The following is a 20,856-nucleotide window of genomic DNA, read 5'->3' on the forward strand; positions in this document are numbered from 1 at the left end:
GGTTTCATCCAGTATAACATTCAATAGAATTTTAACAGCTAGTTTGGCTGTAGGTATGTTTTAATCTGATATTAATGACACCCTATGATCGATTGTTTTGATTTCCTGATCGATTACAGTCAAATTTAGAAGTGATAATATTTTTGTCACAGTTAAACCTTGACAATCTTTAAGAAGTCAAACTTCAATGTTTCTTGTTCAATTTTAATGCTGTGGATTGACTATATCATCAATGAGCTATTATTTTGATGATATATACTCACATAAAGAACATCGAGTCATATTTATTTGTACTTTTACGTTAATCCATTACAGCCTACCACTTATAATTAAAATATGAACATGGGAAGATCAATTAAACTATGAACAACAACATTTTTAGCGCTACAACAAAAACTTAGCTTTACAATAGTAGGGTCAGATCCAAAATGACTGTCGTAGTTCGTTGGATTGTACCTTTCGATTTTCTGTAAATGGCAACGTCGCAAAATCAGGCGTAAACTACCGAAATCTACGGATACCGGTTAGTTATTCTCCAGAAATAGCTACTATTTTAATTTAACACATTCCTGACAGAACGTAGTAATTTTGAAATTTGATTAGCTAATATTAACCGTTAGGAAAAACGTCAAAATATAAACAAATTTCAGTATCATACATTAATATTGCATAACTGTGTGAAATTGCATTTATGTATTATTACACAGCCTGGTTAACGAACGCACTAACTTTTTCTAAGACCCAGAGCATCGGTGAATGAAATTTCTCAGATATCCGCATTTGTTATTCGAGCCTCAGGCAGTTGATACTTCAATTCACATATTCCAAGGTAAGTTTATTTTCATTAAAATATATTTAAATTGTTATTAATTCGTTTTTGAAAATGTGAATTAAATTAATAAATTTGGAAAACATATCTTTATCTGGTGCTTAGTCATTAGTTGTGTTTAAATATAATGGATGTTTTTCAAATGTATTGGATTTTAATGTAAAACATGAACGTTAGGTGAATCTGTTGTGAACGTTACTCAACAAAGGTTTTTAATATATTACAGAGTTTATTTAACATTTTGTTTTAAATATATTGTAATATTATTTTCGTTCTTAATGATAAATATTTATTAGCCGTGATATTAAATAATGTTGAAGACTCAAGTTTCTTTAAAAATTTTCCTGAATAGTTTTTGAAACCCAATTTTTTTTCTAATATTTAAAGAAATATTTCACAAATCACTAGATATTTTCGAATATTTCTTTATCGTTTTGTATGGTACCACTTTTCTTTCTCAACCATATCTATAGCTTTCATATGTTCATATATAAATTATATATTGATACTTATTGAGCAATATCTTTTACATGGAAATTGCATCTTTTAAATCCTTGGAAATGTACATTTGTTTACATATGCCATATGTTACATATAGTTTATTTTAGATAAGCTTCATTTCTTATTGATCCTGTGGTCTTGTTGAATTGATTTTTTTAATATAATATAATATTTGTTCCTCATTTTAATGATAAAAATTTATAAGAATGTATTAAAACAACAAATGTTTTCATTTTTACAGCTTTATCTATAGCTTATCTACTGGTACTTAATGTTTAATTTTTAAACATGCATGTTTATGTTATGTAGTTTTCAAAATGTATTGGATATATAGTTTATCAAGCATGGTCAAGTTTTGGTTTTCTTGAGAACTACAGAAAAAAGTATCATATTACTATTAACATGTTAAACCAATTTTTTAGCATTGTAAATGTATTTTTTAAATATTTTCACATTTTATTTGATTTTGCTTTTCTATTTTCGCTGATTAAGATGGGACATTTCAGTCTATGGTTATTTCAATTTTGAATATAACTAAAACCAAAATATATGTGTAGAACATAATTATTTCCTAAAATTTAAGATTTTATGATACTAGAAAGCAACGAAATTTGTACACAAAATATTTGATATTATCGGTTATAATTCAAAAGCAAATGTATTCTGCGTCTTCACGCATTGTATTTTGTTCAGGTTCCTTTATTATAATTAATATATTAATATATTAATTCTACTGGTAGCTAGAAATACTTCGTTATCAGATTTTTACTAAACAATACTATTAGAAATCCCTTATAACTAAATACATAAAGAGTATGCAAGCCGTAATGTATGATATCTCAGTTTAAGAACAAATCTTGAAAACATATTAGTATAAAGGTATAGCTATAAAATTAAAAATAAATTAATCCTTTAGTTTTAACCTTTTATTAACCATGTTAGGAATGGATGCAATTAGAAAAGGATGGTTCAGTGAGATATCCGATTTGTGGCCGGGGCAATGTTTTTCATTGAAAGTGAAAGAAGTTCTCTTTCAAGGCAAGTCGAAATATCAGGATGTCCTTATTGTTCAGACGTAAGTCCGTTTGATTCCAAATATAAAACTGAATTATATAAAGAATAACAGGAAATATTATTATTTTAAAAAATTTCATGTTATAATAGATACTAGAGTTGTCTTTTATATTTCGGGATTGAGGTAAACTAATATTTATTTTTGCTATAATATATAAGTAGTATAATATAAGTAGATCTCTAAGCAACATTTGTGTTGTCTATAGCAAATTTTTTAAAAATTATGATCACAACAGTATTGAGTCAGTATGCTTGTCATAATGTGTATTTTAGCAATGAGTTACCATTAAAAATCGTAAAGTAGTCCGTTCAGTAGAACAGTGAAGTCATGTCGTCTAAATTGATGATGTTAAATTCGCAATGTTGCAACATTAACTCTGAATTTTTATTTATTTTGGCTTTGGCATAATAAAATTGTATTCTAAATAAAATATTGTAACAAAAGTGTTATCAAATATAGTTTATTTTACATTATAGTACATCTAATACCTTAAGGACTTAAATTACAATTTATTATACAGTCCTAATAATGGTTAGTCATAACTGTTAGCTTACGGTTGTGTTTTATTTTATTTACATTGAACTCTTTTCCATATCACCTATGAGGTAGAATGTCAAGCGCATATTTTATGTAGTGTTTGTAGTAGTTTTATGTAGCCGCTGAAGGTTTAATACACCTAATTAACAATTGTATATCCAAGTGATGTATTTTACTTTAATTATTTATATTTACCCCTTAAGTTTACTTCTTTTCTTCTTTGGTCATTTGTATGTCACTGTATTTGTCCTTAGTTTGTTCTGTTACTATCTGTATACATCTTTCTTGATAAATTTAGATTTAATCATTGCATTTTCCCTAATGAATTTGCCCATATCTGCAAAATAGTTAGTATTCTTTATCTCCTCATATATTTATTCTTTTCACAATTACACACATATCTATGCACATATATCTTTCACACTCTACAATACTATTTCCTAGAGTTAAAGTATAATAATTATATATTAATCCTTAGCTATTGCCCTTGTTGATGCACTTGTTCGTATCCTCTTCAACAGTATATTATGGATTGGTTGTATTATCCATAACAACAGCTGATGGTTCCTAAGTTATTTAAGAGCTGGTTTTCAAACCATAGCAAAATAAGTGTTTTGGTTCATTTCTCCATGACAATCATCCTTGAACTTAGAGAAAAACACTAACTCTGCGCCAGAAATAAAACAATTTCTAATTCCAGCATGAAGAATAATATACCCGCAATGAATTATTAGTAAAGGTTATGCTAACAAAACTTAATCAATTATTGTTATAACGTTTATCTCTTTGCATCAATGTGTGTTGTCTTAACACTCTTTTTATTATCATCTTGGTAGTGAACCAACGTTACCCTCAGAAATATATATATCCCATTTAAATAGAGAAATTTAAATAATATGTTTAAATAATAAAAAAAAAAATTTTAAAGGCGATATATGGAAGTTCAACTAAACCTCATCGTGGGTTATTTTAACACCATTTAAATCCTATTTTATCCAACAGTGTATGAAGGGATGTTCTACATCCCTCAAAGAGCTGCATATCTCTGAACTTTCTATGGATACTTTCTAGACTAACAGTTTCTTCTGGAATAATTCTATTAAATTATGCTTATATTAAAAAATTGCAATAGCAATAGTTTTATGCTCATATCAAGTGACTTAGTATAGTTGTTAGCAAATCCTCAGAAAGTGATTTGTCAAGTTTAAGAAAAAAACAACAACAAAATCTCAGTTTTATTGTTATTCTTTCAGAACAAACCATGGTAAAGCCCTTATTTTGGACGGCATCATTCAGTGCACCGAATTCGATGAGTTTTCCTATCAGGAAATGATTAGTTTCCTGCCGTTGTGCGTTCATAATAACCCAGAAAAGGTCCTAATTGTTGGAGGTGGAGATGGAGGAGTTGCCAGGGAGGTCCAGAAACATCCGTTAGTTAAAGAATTCGTTCAAGTAATATTACGCTACGTATATTTAGGTTTGTATATATTATGTGTTGTGTGTTTAGGTAGAAATTGATGAAATGGTGATTGAACAGAGCAAAATACATTTGCCCTTCATGGCGAAGGGATTCGATTCAGCGAAATTAACGCTGGAAGTGTGCGACGGTTTCGAATATATGAAGAATCACCAGAACGAATTTGACGTTATCATTACCGATTCGTCGGATCCCATTGGACCAGCTGTGAATTTGTTCACCGAAAGTTATTTTAAATTATTGAAAACAGCATTGAAACCACATGGTAAGTTGATTGACATTTTAAGATAATCACATCAAAATCGGGCATATCATGAAGACTCAATTGAACTTCATAAAGACTTAACATCGTCTACAGATCAATGTCAACAACATGAGCTGATGTTGACATGTCATCGATACTAGGAGTATATAGTACAAAAACCTTTTGCAAAAAGTCCAAAAAATTGAAGTTTCATAATATTAATCAGATGCAGGAACTTAAAAACCCAACCGGAGTTGTTGGGAAATCTAAAATTTGATGTTTTAACTGTAATTTTAACGTTCAAAGCAAATAACGTCCTCGTATGCCTAAAATGGTTGAAGATGCGGAAATGTAGAAGTTATTGAATGAAGATCCTACACCAATTGAAGAACAATTAGCAGAAAACATGAATGTGTGTAATTGTAATCGAAGAGATGGGAAGATGGGTAACAGATGAACTGAATGACAGGTAACTAGAAAATTTAAAAATCGTCAGTGATTAGCTGCTTCAATGGTATAAAAGGTAACCATTCTGCATTGAATAGCAGCTGGTCACGAGAAAGGGTCCTATTTCGAAAATCTGAAGCAAAAGGCAAAGGCAAAACTGATTTGGTTGGTTTGAAGTCTTATACACGCCATCTCGTATAGCAAACCCAGTCAAGGCAGTGTTGAAACCACTTAGATGGAAAGTTTTCTCGCACCCGTCGTTCTCTATAGACATCGGTCCATCTGATTCAGAGCAGCACTTATGACTTACGGTACTTATTTAGACAAATTAGGTCGATGAATAGTTAGCTCTAAGGACAATCTGGACGACAGATCCAGAACGTCAAAAATCGGTCGAATGAAACTAGTAGAACCAAAAATAGTAATTAAAAGTACACGGCTGAAACAGTCGATAGTAAATAGTAACAAAATCAGTCGGACTGAAACTAGCGACTGAAAACAGTCGATTGAAACGGTCACTGGTAAAAAGTAGTTAATTACTAAACAATCGATAGTCGTTTTCAGCCGATAGTTTCCAACGTTAGTTTTGTTCCAAGGACAAATAGTTTTTGGGATGACATCCATAAATTGCCTAAAAGTGGGGCAAGATGTATAGAATCAAATGGCCAATACTTGGCGTAAATATTTTTTTTCCATTTTCTTGAAATTATGTTACTTAGTACACCTGGTATTGACAATCCTCAAAGAGATAAATAATAGTAGTTGAAGATGCAATATTTGTAGTTAAATGATATAAAATGAATTATTTTCTAGGTATTATATGTTCTCAAGCCGGTACCGTATGGTCAGACCTAGAACAAGTTCGAGAAACCATAAAGAATTGTAAGAAACATTTCCCAACGGTCAGTTACGCCGTGTCAAGTGTACCGACCTATCCAAATGGCCAAATAGGATATCTGGTAGCGTCGTTGGATAAAGAAGTCGATTTAACGAAACCAACAACCAAGTTTCTTGATAAAGAGGTCGACGAATACCAGCTGAGATACTACAACGCCCAGATTCACGAGGCGTCTTTCGTATTACCAAATTCCTTCAAGAAATCTTTGTGGAACTGACTGATTTATTTTATTAGTCCTAAGCTGAATAAATTTTGATTAAGCTTTGGTATAATTATGTTTTTTATAATTTCTTTATTGAATCATTGATTCTGTTATTAAATATATTTATTTCGAAAAATATTAAATAATTTACTTGTAATATTTTCCTTCTTTATTCCCTTGGTGGTGAGTTCCCACCAATAATATTCAAGGTCGGATACATTTTTGTTTGAATTTTGTATTTATCCGGCTATAAGGTGCCGATACCAGAACATTTTATAGTTCTGGGTTGATGCTAGTGCCAAGAATGGATTAATAAGATCAGGTTGACATTGTTTCGCTAGATGTTAACATCAGACGCCATCAGGTTATATCAGAACCAAAGAAAAAAGGATCTAAAATGGAAAATATTTAGCTTAGGCACTTCATTTTAAGGGATTCGTTATACTGGATTAATTTTTGTAGATTTAATGGCATGTTTTTGCCAATGAACACAATATTGCAAAGTATATGTCTTTCTGCAGTAAAATAACATAAACTTAATAATGGAGATAGATAATAGAGATGAAGAAGGTATATTCAAGCGTCTAAATCGCTGATAAAAGTGTGTTGAGCACGGAGGTGACAACATTGAAAAATGTTAAATGTTTGTGTATACCATAGGTCAATAAATTTATTTTACGAAATTACCGTTCATATTTGATTACCCCTCGTAGCAAAGAAAACAAAATGACGAAAATATATGTTTAGAGACTATATGGATGACGTTGTATTTACTATAAACATTTTTATATCTTTATCTAATAACAACTTGTAGGTTAGTTAATTTTGATAAATAGTAAACAATATTATGACATCATGATTATTTAAAAGAAAACTTGAATAATACTGTTGCTTTCTACTAAAATTATCATTTCGTCTCTTTGTAGCTTTTTAGTATGTTAGTTTAATATTAAACATGGGCACCAAATGATTAATTCCTATAAACATCTTGCTTTAAAAATCTTGGGATTTTGATATATCTTACTCAATCTAATAATTGGTATGAGTGAGATAATGTTACAATTCCGTGATATGATATTCAACGTTATCTTCGATTCTTTTCTTAATTCAATTAACTCGAAATGGTAATATATAGTGCTTCTAATAGCTTCAGAAACAGAACAATATGCCAACGAGTTAAAACTGTTAATACTTTAGTATACTATTTCGTCAACAATCTGCTCTCTATCCCTTTTTTGAGCAAGATTTTAAGTATTTTGAAACCCGATGCATGTATTATTCAAAATATCAATAATAATATTATGAATGAATCTAAAATAAATATTAAATCAATCTTCTGATTTAAATTTCTAAAATTGTTGTATACATTTTAATGCTTTTTATTGTATTAAATTTATTTTTGAAGGCTTTAATATATCTGCTTCACTTACTCACTTACTTAAAACATATGTTATTAACTTACGAGAATATCCATTATATCTATATAAAACTTAAATCAATTAAACATAAGGTATTTTTCAACAAATTTATGCTATTTTTGAGGTTTAAATTCAGTCAAAACTCTCGGTAATCGACCAGGTCCATAGATAGATATCATTGAACAACATTCTATAGAAAAAATTGATACATGAACTGAATAAAATGCCTACAAAGCTGTATATAGGGTTAACGACATACATACATGAGACTTTAAAACTTTAAGAGAGACTTTCGCGCTTACCATTCGTCCATCCTTTAGGCCAGCCGTCTGGGCGCACACATCCATCACGCTCTTGATCAACGTTAAGATCTTGGAGCAGTCCTCCTGGACCTAACCAAATCTTTCCACAAGGTCCGGCACGACGGTTTGATCGGAGAATAGCTTGGCCCCAGCCTTATTTAACTTCTTTATTTCAGATCTGCCGAGAAAAGAGCACATTGACGTCGCATTTTACGCTGACGACACTTCTTTCTTCACAGATCCAGTCTCGAGGTTACCATTTATGGACGTTTACAGAAACAGCTCGATCAAGCGGTCAAGATGTTCAAATTCTGGAGGTTGCAACTCAACCCCCTGAAAACCCAGGCCAACATTTTCCACAAGAAACGTTAAGCACTGCGAGTCTCGCAACTTTAGATGGACACCGCAACACTACCATGGCTGGATAACGTCACGTACCTAGGTTTCCACTTCGACCGACGGTTCAGTTGGCATACCCAAATACAGAAAGCAATACAGAAAGGTCCAGGCATAGCAAACCTGCTATTTCCTGTGATCTGCCCTTCTAGCGGATTTCCCATCCCTCATCTATGGATCTAATGGCTACTCCAAGTTGGTTACACTCAACCAGATGAAGCGGCTTCAAGTTTTCCAAAATAAGCTCCTCAGGAGAATCTTAGACGCTCCATTGTTTGTTAGAAATAATGAAATTCACATGGAAACTGACCCTCCAGAAACAACAACTCAGCACAAGATCTTCTGAAAACGCGCTTGTTCGCGAGCTGGTGGACTTGCTGGCAGCTTAGCACCGCGTCACCATTAACCTCGCCTTTTCCAGGCTGAAACGACTTCATCCGTCGATTCAGTCATAACTTTGACCCCCATATGACAGCATCCAGCCGTCCAGTCAAGTTCACGAATCTATAGTTAGTTTCACCAACCTTTTTTTCGCAGGGTCCTCGTGCTCTATAACCACTGCCCTGTTGGCAGGTACCATATCCTCAAATTTAATGCAGTAGCGATCCACAGATGTCAATTGTGAGGCGGTTTAGTGTATTGGTAAGCCCAGAGGCAGTCCCACATAACCCGGTCCAACTCGTCACTCCAGAGCAAATTTCCGCGACCAGTTATGCGTCATGCATTCCACCGCCTGGTTTTAGGCCAGAAAAAAAAGTTTTTATCATATTATTATGACGATCCCCTGTACATGTCATACTTGGGACTTTTTAAATGAATGGGAACGCTTTTCTGAAGCCAGACTGTATAGAAAACTTAAACTCTTACTGCTTCCGGTACAAAAACAATATTTGATGTGAAATAATAATTTTTATTACTAAACAATCGATTTGTACAATTGCATATCACAAAAGATTAAGTATTCAACGGTTTCTAATTGAACTTTATACAAGTCGCCTTATTATTCGCAATATACAAAAATATAATCTCCCTAAAAATACAAGAATTACGATTTTTTCATCTTTTGGGTGCGCGTGTCTTAAAGATGGATGTTTTTGTATTCAATAAATAAACTAAAAACTAACAAAAAATATTCTTATAGCCTAGAAACGAGAAAACAATACTGTGTCAAAAAAAATCATTCTATAATTTACGCGTGGTTTCTGTAAATTATAAAATCATAATTAGTATAATTATTTCTATGGCGTTAAAATGGCCCTCTAGATCCGATGTAAATGTTAACACTATTTCACATTTATTAAGGGGCTATATTTTTTTGGAGTTGTTTACTATTTTTTTCATATAACGATTTCCATTATTCTTCTTTAATCAATGACATGCTAGATTTTATTATAACTCTGTATATAATGGCTATATATCTTGTTCGATTGTATTGTGCTTGAATGGCAGAGTGAGTTAAACCATTATGATTTGGCTACCCGTGTATATTTCACTAGTCAAATTCATGAAGAGAATGAAAACAACTCCCTGAAACTTCCAGAAGACTGGAGCAAAAACTTCTAAACAATTTCTACTATGTGCAAACCTGCTTGAAAAATATATATAACCCCTTAATATTTTGAACTATTTATTTGATGAGCTTTTGATTTTGATTATTCGCTTGCTTCACGTCCTTCCTCGGTACCCTGGACACGTTCTTGTTCTTGTTCTGTTTCTTCGATTTGCTATCCTCCGAGCAGATGTAGAAGAACCCGCTGTTGTTGAAGTAGTTCGTTATTTCCGATAATTTTTTACCGTGTGTTTCCGGCAGGATGAAGAACGTGTATACTGATGCTAGTACGGATATTACAGCAAAGAACCTAGAATATAGATTGTTATTTCACTGTTGAGTTTATGGATACGATGACTTACCATTGGATGCCGACAATTCCACCGAACCAATCTTGGAGGGTGTAGAACATCTGCACCGAGGCAAACATCAACAGATTCGCTATGCTGTACGCGATAGAATGGGCAACTCCTCTGATTTCAATAGGGAACATCTCGGCGGTCATTGTCCATGGTATCGGAAGTAAGCCAATCATAGTCGTTATTACGTATATCAGTAGTAGTACGGTTGGTACCCAATTGTGCGTGGTTGTTCCTACAATTATCATTAGTAGAATGAAGAAATAGACTCAATCCTTATTAGAGTAATACCTTCTCGAATCCATTTGGTGTAGAAACCACATAATGTCATACAGAGAGCCATGGTAATGCCGGAAACCATGATGAGCGGTCTTCTATGAAACGATCTTAGCATGTACGTGTTTATACAAGACATGAGGAAACGAATGCAGCCAATAAGAACCGATGCTAAGTAACCATCCATAGCTGAATGCGTTTCCTATGAATAAATGAAATAAGTTGGTATTTTTTGCGTAAAAAGTATCTAGATTTGAATAGTATTAATCAAAATTTATTATTATTAGAAACGTATAAATATCATATTGAATTAAACTCTCCAATATCTTAGCTAATTATCTTTCGATTCATTTTTGGGGCAAAACTGATTTTATTTTGATCGGTTGCGTAGCGACGTCAAGATCATAATCATATTTTTAGCGGAGTGTCTGTTTGTCCAATACGCAGCAGTTGGTGCCGCAGGACCTCACAGTTGGACAATGTTATCCTCCTATATTCTATATCGCTTTCTATGATCTTGATCCATGTATTTTTCAAAGCTGTTCGCTGTATCTTCTTCACGAAAGCTCGATTTCACTACAGAGGTATATGATGCATTCATTGTCGCATCTTAAACGAATTACTTAATATCTAATAAGTATGTAGAATTTGCCTAAGAATTGTTCAAAGTTCAAGTCTCAAAACCATACAAAACTATTGACAAGAGAATCGTTCTAAAGAGATTTTGTAATATATCCTCTGTTCCACCTGCATCCTATTAGAGAAACAAAAGCTCCTGTTGTTTGGCCGATTCTACTTATTGCTGCTTATGGCTCTGCTATACGCCTCAATATCTATATCAAAGAATATCACATCGTCCAAGGAGTTTAGAGTATTATAATCATCATTTAATGATTAAAACAAGTCATAGTGGGATCTAACAGGCATGTCCACATGTTGGGCTTACTTCCCGAAATTCATATGATGATTTTCGGATGACTTCGATGTTTATGCTTTCACTATGGATATGTATTATAATTTAATGGAGTTGTCACTATCGTCTCTCCATCAATGTTAATGTCTTGGCCTTCTGTGTATGATTACTACTAAATCAATATACTTGCAGGTATTTTATATCATTTTTAGTGACTGTGAGTTCGATACTTCCATTTTTAACATCAGGTTTATAAGGCAAGCTCTTTATTAAAACAATATTTTTATTGTTATATATTAATGTTTATTATATGTCAAAGGTTTTAATCAATATCCAGGAATCTTTCGGTGGGTTCAAAACTCTGTTGTGGGCAATTATGTTTAAAATATTTGTAGAAATATTGTCATATCTCCCTCTTTTATATATCTTTATCATGCTTCCTCGGTATTTAAATTGTAAATCCGAAGAACAGCACATATTCTGATGTTATTACTGAGTGTTATTCTTCAAATTTACGTTGTAATCATGGTATATTCCTATAACAGATGAGGAATAAATCTGTCATCGGTACCTTCATATACATTCTTATTTACGTTTATGATATTCTCCAATGTTCAATTAAAAAGCAAATCTATTTAAGTTTGATTTTTTAATCAATTAAAACCGAGATCCTTTTTCTATCAGTTTATTACGGATTTTCTATCAGTTTTGAGTCAAATAAGACCTTAAAATAAAATTGATGTTACTAATCAATTTGAAAGGTTTTTCTGACAAAAATTACGTATTCTTTCTCGTTATAAAAATGAGAAAATATGTACAAATATATGAGTCAATAAAATGAGATTTACTAAGATTGGATTGATAAAGATTAATATAATAAGTTGTAACAAACAATATTAACTTTACCATTTTCTTTGGGATCTATTATAGCTACACACCATAATATTTATGATGATATTCGGAGTTACATTATTTTAGTAAAACGAGATATGAACATACGAGTGTGGCTCAATAAGTCCTTAGATTAAAATTTAGTTCAATGTAGTTCTAAGTATATCTACTTTAGGGTTGGTAACATTTTAGTTTATCCAAAAGTGATTGCTGTTCAAGAAACGCTGATTAGTTAAGTTTACCAACATATCATCTATTGTAACTATAATGTCAAGGAAACTAGGGTTTTAGATGTAAATGAACGTTTAGAATATTATATTGTTAAGTAGGAAAGAGAAAAGTATAGGGGAGAACTTTGCGATTAAAAACAGTTAAATTCTTTTCCATTAAAACAATTAATAGAAACACAACACCGCAGTTTCGATGGCGATAGTTATCATTCAGATTTAGTACCCAGTGATATTTTTATTTCCAACGTCAAAAATAACAATCAGGCATGAGACGCATCAAAACTTCTAAAAAATCTTACTTGTCAGTTGGTTAAAGATAATAGAAACGTATTTTTAAAACGTTCTCTTAAGATTTCCCTCGTAATATGAAATATTTAAAAATAGCTTGTTTATTCGAAAAGTAAATAAGACTTTAAAAGGAATTATACATTATCTACAAACATTGTTTTTATTAACGGAATGAAAATCTATTAGTCGTTAAACCTGTTTAATAGATTAATTAGCAATTAATAATCCTTTTGTTATTAAGAATTGGGCGATAATAATTGTTGGTAGAACTAAAGTAAAAAATAACGTTACCTTGAAGAATGTAATTGAATAAAACAGAGTAATATATATTCCAGAAAACTGTTGGAAGAAGAACAACCCGAACAGTAACAGAAGCGGTTTGTAACCGGTGGGTTTAAGGAATTCCTTTGCTTTTTGTGCAAATCCACTTCCTTTCTTGCTCTGCTCCTCCATTTTGAGCTGGTGTTCTTTTTGTAGTAAATTAAGTTGGAGTTCGGCCAAGGTTTCAGGCTGAAAATATTGATGAAATTATGCAAATATAACCGGGAATATATCAAATAGTTTTACGTACCCGGTGATCAGGTTGGGGTTGATTCTTATGGATCCAGTTCAGACTTTTGGCCGCTTCGTCTTTACGACCTTTCGACACGAGCCATGGGGGACTCTCCTGTACCAACAGTTGGATTAGAATGACGGGTATGAGCGAGTAGGCTATGCATAACCAAGCGACTATCCTCCAACTTAGGAAGTATCCTTTCAAGAAGGCTACCATCATACCTGTACATTGATATTGACAAAATAAGTCATTCAAATTTTGTTTTATTTAAATATTGTTTAGATATTATGGCGATATTCTGGTCTATGCTTTCAAAAACTTTGGGTGTTACAATTATTTTAGAGGACTAAGCATGTTACAATAACAAACCAGAGACAATCTTCTGAAAAACATTTTTTAATGTGGCTGATAGAAAATTAGCAGAATCTATTTTATACTGGCCTTCAATATATAACTATATAATCATAAATTGTTTTTTTGTCACTTCTGTAACTTCTGTGACATTAAATCGGAATCAAATGAGGCTTTAAAGGCAATTCCGGGAATCTAACTCAGAAAAATGCTGCTTTAATGACTCATAAAAACGGTATAATGAATATATTTTGTCCAAGGGATAATGAATTCCAGTCCAGGAAATAACCCGTTTAAATTGGTTAAAAAAATATTACTGTTTTTTGATTACACTATTGTGTATATATAGAATGCTAAAAAGAAATATTTTTATGTGCAATATGCTGCATACTCTATTCCGGAATAGCTCCTTAATAAAGGTCTAAGATATAAGACTATAATTGTTGACTTACCTAAAGATGCATAAGCAGGACCAAAGGAAATTAAAGATCCCCTGGCGTCCACACGTGCAATTTCAGTAATGTATACTATCGCAGGACTGGTGCCCCATGCTGAAATATGTAACATTGTCTGTTTATACGAATATAAATTGGAAACTTTATATAAAAATTGAAAACAAAAAACAGAATATGTTAAGTATACTAATATTTTTCTTTAAGTAAGCGCCCAAGCTTTATAGAACATATAAGAAACCATATATTGCTACAGCATATACTTACTTGTATTCTTTAATATATACTTAATATATTACACATTTTTAATTGTTAGAAAAAACACTATAGGACACTCATATCAATTCTTATAGTCTCTGGTTCTTTATATTAATCTGTGGCTTTTTAGTAGAAGATATGATCTAACTGGATTTCAGAAGAAAATCTTAGAGCAATAATTAGTTTTTCACAATACTTTTTATCTCATTTAAAACTAAAATTTTGTATTTTTTTATTTTTTATAATTCCATCTTAATTAACACATAACTTAGTAAACAAAATCAACTTTTTGAATTAATTTTAAAAAGAACAAGTATGGGTTTGGTTGATTTTAAAATTCATATGATGACGTATTCTATTAATTCAGACTATAACAAAATAATGGGTATAATAATTAAAAGACGTATATTTTATAAAATAAATTTGTTGCTTTTTTTATAAAAATAGTTTATTTTAGTTGAAATTAATGACATGTATTACCAAAACATTGCACGTCAATTGTAGCATAAGTAGGCCACTATTAATTCCTCCAATTCTTCATCAAACTCGTTCAAAAATCAAAAATACCAATTTTTAAACTATTTTCTGCTTTTTAATAACACAGTTATTAAATTGTTAATTATTCAGTCTTTCATCAGATACTTCTCCAATATGTGCTGCATTTTTTATAAATCAGTACATGTTAATTCAAACGCCAAATACTATTTTGGCAACTAAGTAAAATTGAGGGTTCCCTTTTTGCAAATATATTGGCGGCCGTATCGTTTGATTTAATACGAATAACTATTGATTTTTCGTAAAGACTAAAGACAACTTTGAATCAGTATTATTTAAATTTATAGCTAAAACCGGTTAAATATAGATATAACTACTCTAAACAATTACTATGATTATAAAGCTATTTCGGAATTGTTATCAGACACGCTACAGTGCCTGACGACTAAGCGACGGGACAGTTTAACTTTAACAGAACGAAAAACTTTCTCCCAATTCGTCCGACTTTTATTCCTGTAGTAAATATAAGAGTAACGAAATGGTTTTAACTTACATGTGGCTAATCCTGTTAACACCCTCCCGATAATAAGCATGGGAACGTTAGAGGCTAGGGCTATCGTGCTCCAGCCTATAATACTGGGTATAGCGGCCAATTTTAACGTGTTCAGTCTTCCAACACCGTCCATTAAGAAACCTCCAGTAATGCCTCCTATTGGTGCTACTATTACGATTGCACTGGCTGAAAAAGGGGAAACAAACAAGAACATTGAATAGGATAAATAACTATTAATGGTTATAGTTGAGATAATATTAACAGTTTGAATATACTCTGGCCATTTCCTTAACCTATAAAAAGGCTTTTACTGAGATAAACTGGCACAATATATATACACTCAATAACTCAATAATACGAATTAGAAAGCTCTGGTATATATTCATATTTATGATATTCTACAATGTCCAATCAGAAACCGAAATCTATTTCAATATAATATTTCATGGAATTTAAAGTTGCAGGCATAGGTATATTCGGTAAAAGTTATTTGATATTTCATGTTATAAAAAATAATATATATAAATGTATGAGTTATGAAATAAAATGAAATTTGTTAAGATTAGATTGAGTAAAATGAGTAACATAAAAGTATTATAACAAAGTTATTAAAGAAACAATATTAAATTTACTACTGTAGTACACACCGTAATATTTATGATGAAATTCAGAGTAATATACTTTCAGTAACGCTAGAAAAAACATACGATGGTTTTTCAATAAGTCTATATTCTAAGAATTACATTCATGAAATTATTTGAAAATTGTATTGTCGGTGGAGAAATTCTTATTCATTAGAAGAATGAAAAAGGCTTATATTTACTCCTAAGATATATAAACATCAAAATTAAATTAAATGCAGTTTTAGGTACATTTGCTTCTAGATTTGTGCGTTTTTGAATCCTTGAAAAATGAATGTGGTTCGAGATATTTAACGAAACTAAATATTAACTATGTTTTACCTATGATCAATTAACAATATTGAATAGATTAAAGAACTAGTAATAGTTCTAGGTTATACAATACTAAGTGCTTTAAAGCATCATTTCTTTGCTTGAAAAAGGACTTCGTTGAGAAAAGTTGATACGATATGTATACACTGAATAACTCAACAACAATAAATAGAAAACTGTTATTTTTTATCTACAAATGTAGAAACCATCGAATTTAACAGTTCTTTACACTAATACTTTGCATGTTCACCAGTATATCGCTGATTAAAATATATACAAGTACCTAATAGTTCAATTAGTGTTCTCCTGATTGTGTCAATTCAATGTCAATGTCATAATTTATCAATACCAAATACTTAAACGTAACACTTCAAGCGTTATTTTAAGACTTGATCAAGTTTTTTTTGATTTCGTTCGAGTAAAATTTCACAGTATCATTGTCCAAAGGTGGAAAAGCTCATGGCATTCTTGAAGAAATCTATCGAGATTGCCGCATAATAAATATCAATATTGATTTATATCATTTACAGAAAGCTGGTTGTCGAAATAATTGTGAATAATAGAAGTTTGTCGTCAATTAGGGCAAAGCTTTGCCACACATTTGTTAAGCTGTCAAACATTTTGAGAGCTGAGTTGAGAAGTTTTGATATATCCAGAGTATAGTGCAGACAGTGCTCTTTGATTAATACTAGGCTTACTGGCGAAATGCATCTGATTAGGTCTACCCGATGACCTAACAGCTCTTATCAGATCATTTCTGTCAGGATAATCGCTCCAGGTGAAGATTGAAGATATTCTCTCTAGCCGGAAAAAACCATCGACGTTGGAGTTCCACAAGGCTCCCCGCTGACCCGCTTTATTTAATGTTTTTCTTTCAGATATGCCTAGGAGACTACAAGTTGTTGGCAGCTTTTTACGCAAACGACACTGCATACTTGGCTTCTTCAAGAGTAGCACCGCACATCTAAAGCAGACTCCAACAAACACTCGATGAGACGGTCCAGTGATTACTTTTCTGGAGGTTGCAGGTCAACCCACAGAAAACCCAGGCCATCCTCTTCCACAAGAAGAGTTTCGCACCGAGCATTTCGCGTCTTAAAATCGAGAATGCCGAAATCCCATGGTCAGAAGAAGCCACCTATCTCGGTGTTGTCTTCGATCGCAAGTTTAGATGGTTAGGTGTAGGTATCTATAGGGCCAGCAGGCTTCCTCTCTTATTACAATCTCTCCTGATCTCAGAATAATAATCAATGCACCCTGGTTCGACAGGAACAATCAAATTCATAGAGAAACAAACGTCCACTAAATTCACGATTTTATACCTAAGCTCTACTCGAGATATTTCTCCACTCTTCGTCTCTCGGACAATAGATGTATTACCGAGCTAGCCGATATTTTAGGCCAATAACTCATTAGACTCTTCGTGGCCTTATAATGTCCCAGCCGACACTATCCCGTCTAACTCCAAATTGTCTCGACATTCTCGGGCAAGCCATGTACCGCAAGTTGCGTGGTGCGATAACGACGTCTGGCCCTTGTACCTCTTAACAGTGTTACCGGTTACGGGCACCCTCCTTACTAACAGTAAGAAGTATCAGTTAGGGTCATTGAATCAACTGATAGGGTGGGGTTTAGTGGGTAGCTCAGAGGCAGTCTCCACATAACCAGTTCAACTCGCTTATTCCTGCGGGTCTCCCCGACCAGGTATCCGTAACAGGATTCCCCTTCCCGGTTTCAGGCCAAAAAAAATGTTTTCGTTAATACCTGTTTGAAACAATAGATTAAATTTTTGAACCCGAAACTCCAGTCCTTCTACGATGGGCAAAATATTGTCCATAATAATGAAGCATTTCTTTTTCAAACAATTTCATTTTCATATAATAAGAAAGCCAGTTAAATTTTACTAAAGAAAACGGTACGAAGTTTTCCTGAAAATCAATACCGATGCATATATTGTGCTTGTTTTTTTTTGAAATCTGATTTCGTATTCAATTTCGTTTAACACTTTTGTGAAAAAGGATTCTGTATCTCTAGATATACAGAGTTAGAGCTTTCTCAGTCATTTTATATATTGACTTGGTATAACAAATATGAAATATGGTTATAGGAAAATACAGATATTCTCTAAAATATATGCAAATGGTGTTTTTTTAAAGTAAAGTTTTAAAAAGTTTTTACAAGTAAGAATACAATAAGTAATACAAGAAGGATGGAGCTTTCTTGCTGTTGCCTTTTACATTTCCGACAATATTAATCACTTTCTTACGCTACTAAACATTAACTACTTCAACAATATTTTAAGTTTTTCGAATTCTTTATCTCAAAGAATTAATCATTTAAAATGAACATATTGAGAACAATATCTGCAAAAAGTGGTATATCTTGTAAAAGTTCAGTATTATAATACATTATTTAATAAGTTTCGTATCTAGATAATTTTAATTCGTTAATTCGGCTGTATTCATCGACATAGAATGTAACGAAGACTATGAAATAATTTTAAGGGAATAAATAAGAGAAGATATGTTATGTCGTGAAGATATTTCTCCAACTATATGCATGTCAAAACGCTGTTATTAGTTTTTATCTTTCATCTTTGACGAGATAATTGTTTTAAGCATAAACGTAATTATTTTAGTCAGCATTAAACTATTCATTCTATTAAATTAAAACTAGAATTTTATTGGATAATAACGATGAAGCTAACATTATCGATGGCTTAGCTACAAACTTAAAATTAATTAAATAGTCAATAGTCTTTTTCTCACAATCTCTTGAATTAACTGTGTGTAACAGAAATTTGGTCAATTAGAAATAATATTAATATGATAAATCAAAACAATAATTGCTCAATGAACTATTTTAATACTTAGCTTATTGGCGGATGTAAATCAGTTCGACAGTCACCAGAAGTTTCATTTGAGAGATGGATTTAATAAACTAGATAACTGTAAAATATTTACTGAAGTTCTCAGATTATATACAAGGTTTTTCAAACCAAATAATAAAGAAAAAGTTATTCAATCAAAGTTTTTATGCAGAAAGGCATAAGAAGCAAGAGAAATGTGCAAGGTTATAAAATAAATGGATTAAAACTAAAAGGAAGTATGTATTAGGACTTACCTATCCATGATGTTTCAGTCTTGGTGGCTATAATATCATCACTAGTTGCATTTGTAAAATTTGTATCAAGATGGGGAATCAATATGGCCGAATAAGCTAAACTAATCCCCACGACGAAATGGTAGGAGGCAGCAATAGCTGCTCCCATAATCTGGAAGAAAACAATTATTGTTTATATAAATTGTTTGCCACTTTTTTATTCTATAATATTACTCGCTGGCGCATTTTTACTAGGTCGCTCTTCAATAGATATTAAAACGTGCTTAGACAACTCGTTTGGAATTTAAAATGTGTATTTTTAAACAGTTTGTATGCTCAAGTTTGAAGAAAGAATTTTCGGGATATGGATTTCCTGCAATTAACATATGCAACATTTCCTTTTTAATAGTTTTTATCGGATTCCCAGAGGTAGAGAAATTAATATTAATTTTAGAAAAAAAAAAAAGCACAGAGTGAACGAAAACAAGAAAATTCATTTATTATATTCGAACAAATAATCACAATCAACATTTAACATGTATTTACAGCCAAATTTAAAACTATTTTCAATTTTACTGACGGGGTTTGTCTTTTATATTTTGGGATTGTGTTATCATTGAGGATGTATGTGTATTAACATAAATAGTTTCCATATAAATAAACCAAACTATTTGGTATTTGGCTAATAATATGATGGGTTTCAGCTTTATAAGTGTGTTTGTCCTCAGGTATCTACAGTAGTCGGTCTTCAAACTTTCTTAGCGAATGGAAATATTTAGCTTAGTATTCCGTAGTTAATGTTTTAGTAATAACATTTCAAACCTAAATTTCATGTATTTTCGATTCGTATAACAGGTTATTTTCGCTAATTTAAAAAATAATATCAATAAAAACATTGTTCTCCAGTTAAATAGAATAAAATTAAAAAATATATAAAAAGAGAATAAAATGTCTTAAAATATTTTAATGTATTTTTCTGGTAAAATAATTTTGATTCGTTTTACTTACTTGGGGCCCCATTGATTTAAGATTTCTGCCTTCATATCTAGTGAGTGATCGAACACTGACAATAATTTCGGCAAGTTCACCTCCTTGACGTTCTTCTTCTTCTAAGGTAGCTCTTGCAGCTTCCTCGATGCTAAAAAAGAGGAAAAATGTTGAATTAAAGCTTCCTATAAATTTTCCTTAGCTAGATAGTATTTTTAATGTTTTGAACAAGCTTTTTGTTATTTCGCCTATTATCACTTAAGTATATTGTGAGATTCTTAATGTTAAAAAGTAGTTAGTAATCTAAATGGACTAAA

The 20,856-nt window shown here is 31.8% G+C and overlaps 2 protein-coding genes across 10 annotated transcripts in view; one reads left to right on the forward strand and one right to left on the reverse strand.

Moving 5' to 3' along the window:
* The first annotated feature begins 695 nt into the window (after window positions 1-695).
* On the forward strand, window positions 696-6,346 carry SpdS (Spermidine Synthase). Of its 2 annotated transcripts, none has more exons than XM_076397921.1 (5): window positions 696-829; window positions 2,273-2,405; window positions 4,196-4,394; window positions 4,450-4,684; window positions 5,924-6,346. In XM_076397921.1, the coding sequence occupies exons 1-5, from the start codon at window positions 757-759 to the stop codon at window positions 6,223-6,225; spliced, it is 942 nt and encodes a 313-aa protein (XP_076254036.1). In that variant the 5' UTR covers window positions 696-756; the 3' UTR covers window positions 6,226-6,346. The 2 variants fall into 2 exon arrangements, with proteins under 2 accessions (XP_076254036.1, XP_076254037.1); XM_076397922.1 differs by lacking the exon at window positions 696-829 and adding an exon at window positions 2,188-2,209.
* Window positions 6,347-9,215: 2,869 nt separating this feature from the next.
* LOC143193740 (facilitated trehalose transporter Tret1-2 homolog) overlaps window positions 9,216-20,856 on the reverse strand; it is a 67,827-nt gene continuing 56,186 nt past the window's right edge. For all 8 annotated transcript variants that reach the window (XM_076400087.1, XM_076400083.1, XM_076400084.1 and 5 more), the window contains 9 exons: window positions 20,561-20,690; window positions 19,574-19,724; window positions 15,498-15,683; window positions 14,192-14,290; window positions 13,404-13,609; window positions 13,124-13,342; window positions 10,526-10,712; window positions 10,238-10,469; window positions 9,216-10,185 (listed from right to left, as the gene is read on the reverse strand). In XM_076400087.1, coding sequence (XP_076256202.1) covers window positions 9,954-10,185; window positions 10,238-10,469; window positions 10,526-10,712; window positions 13,124-13,342; window positions 13,404-13,609; window positions 14,192-14,290; window positions 15,498-15,683; window positions 19,574-19,724; window positions 20,561-20,690 — 1,642 coding nt within the window. In that variant the 3' untranslated portion in view covers window positions 9,216-9,953. The remainder of the gene's footprint in view (window positions 10,186-10,237; window positions 10,470-10,525; window positions 10,713-13,123; window positions 13,343-13,403; window positions 13,610-14,191; window positions 14,291-15,497; window positions 15,684-19,573; window positions 19,725-20,560; window positions 20,691-20,856) is intronic.

The sequence above is a fragment of the Rhynchophorus ferrugineus genome, unplaced genomic scaffold (genome assembly GCF_030347505.1).
Source record: "Rhynchophorus ferrugineus isolate W39M unplaced genomic scaffold, kcgeb_rfMv2 rfM3, whole genome shotgun sequence".
NCBI classification, from domain to species: Eukaryota; Metazoa; Arthropoda; class Insecta; order Coleoptera; family Curculionidae; genus Rhynchophorus; species Rhynchophorus ferrugineus.

Coding starts and splice junctions, on each gene's coding strand:
- SpdS (XM_076397921.1), top strand. CDS start 757: ATGAAATTTCTCAGATATCCGCATTTGTTATTCGAGCCTCAGGCAGTT. Junction 2,406..4,195: donor GATGTCCTTATTGTTCAGAC/GTAAGTCCGTTT, acceptor TTATTCTTTCAG/AACAAACCATGGTAAAGCCC. Junction 4,395..4,449: donor TAGTTAAAGAATTCGTTCAA/GTAATATTACGC, acceptor TTGTGTGTTTAG/GTAGAAATTGATGAAATGGT.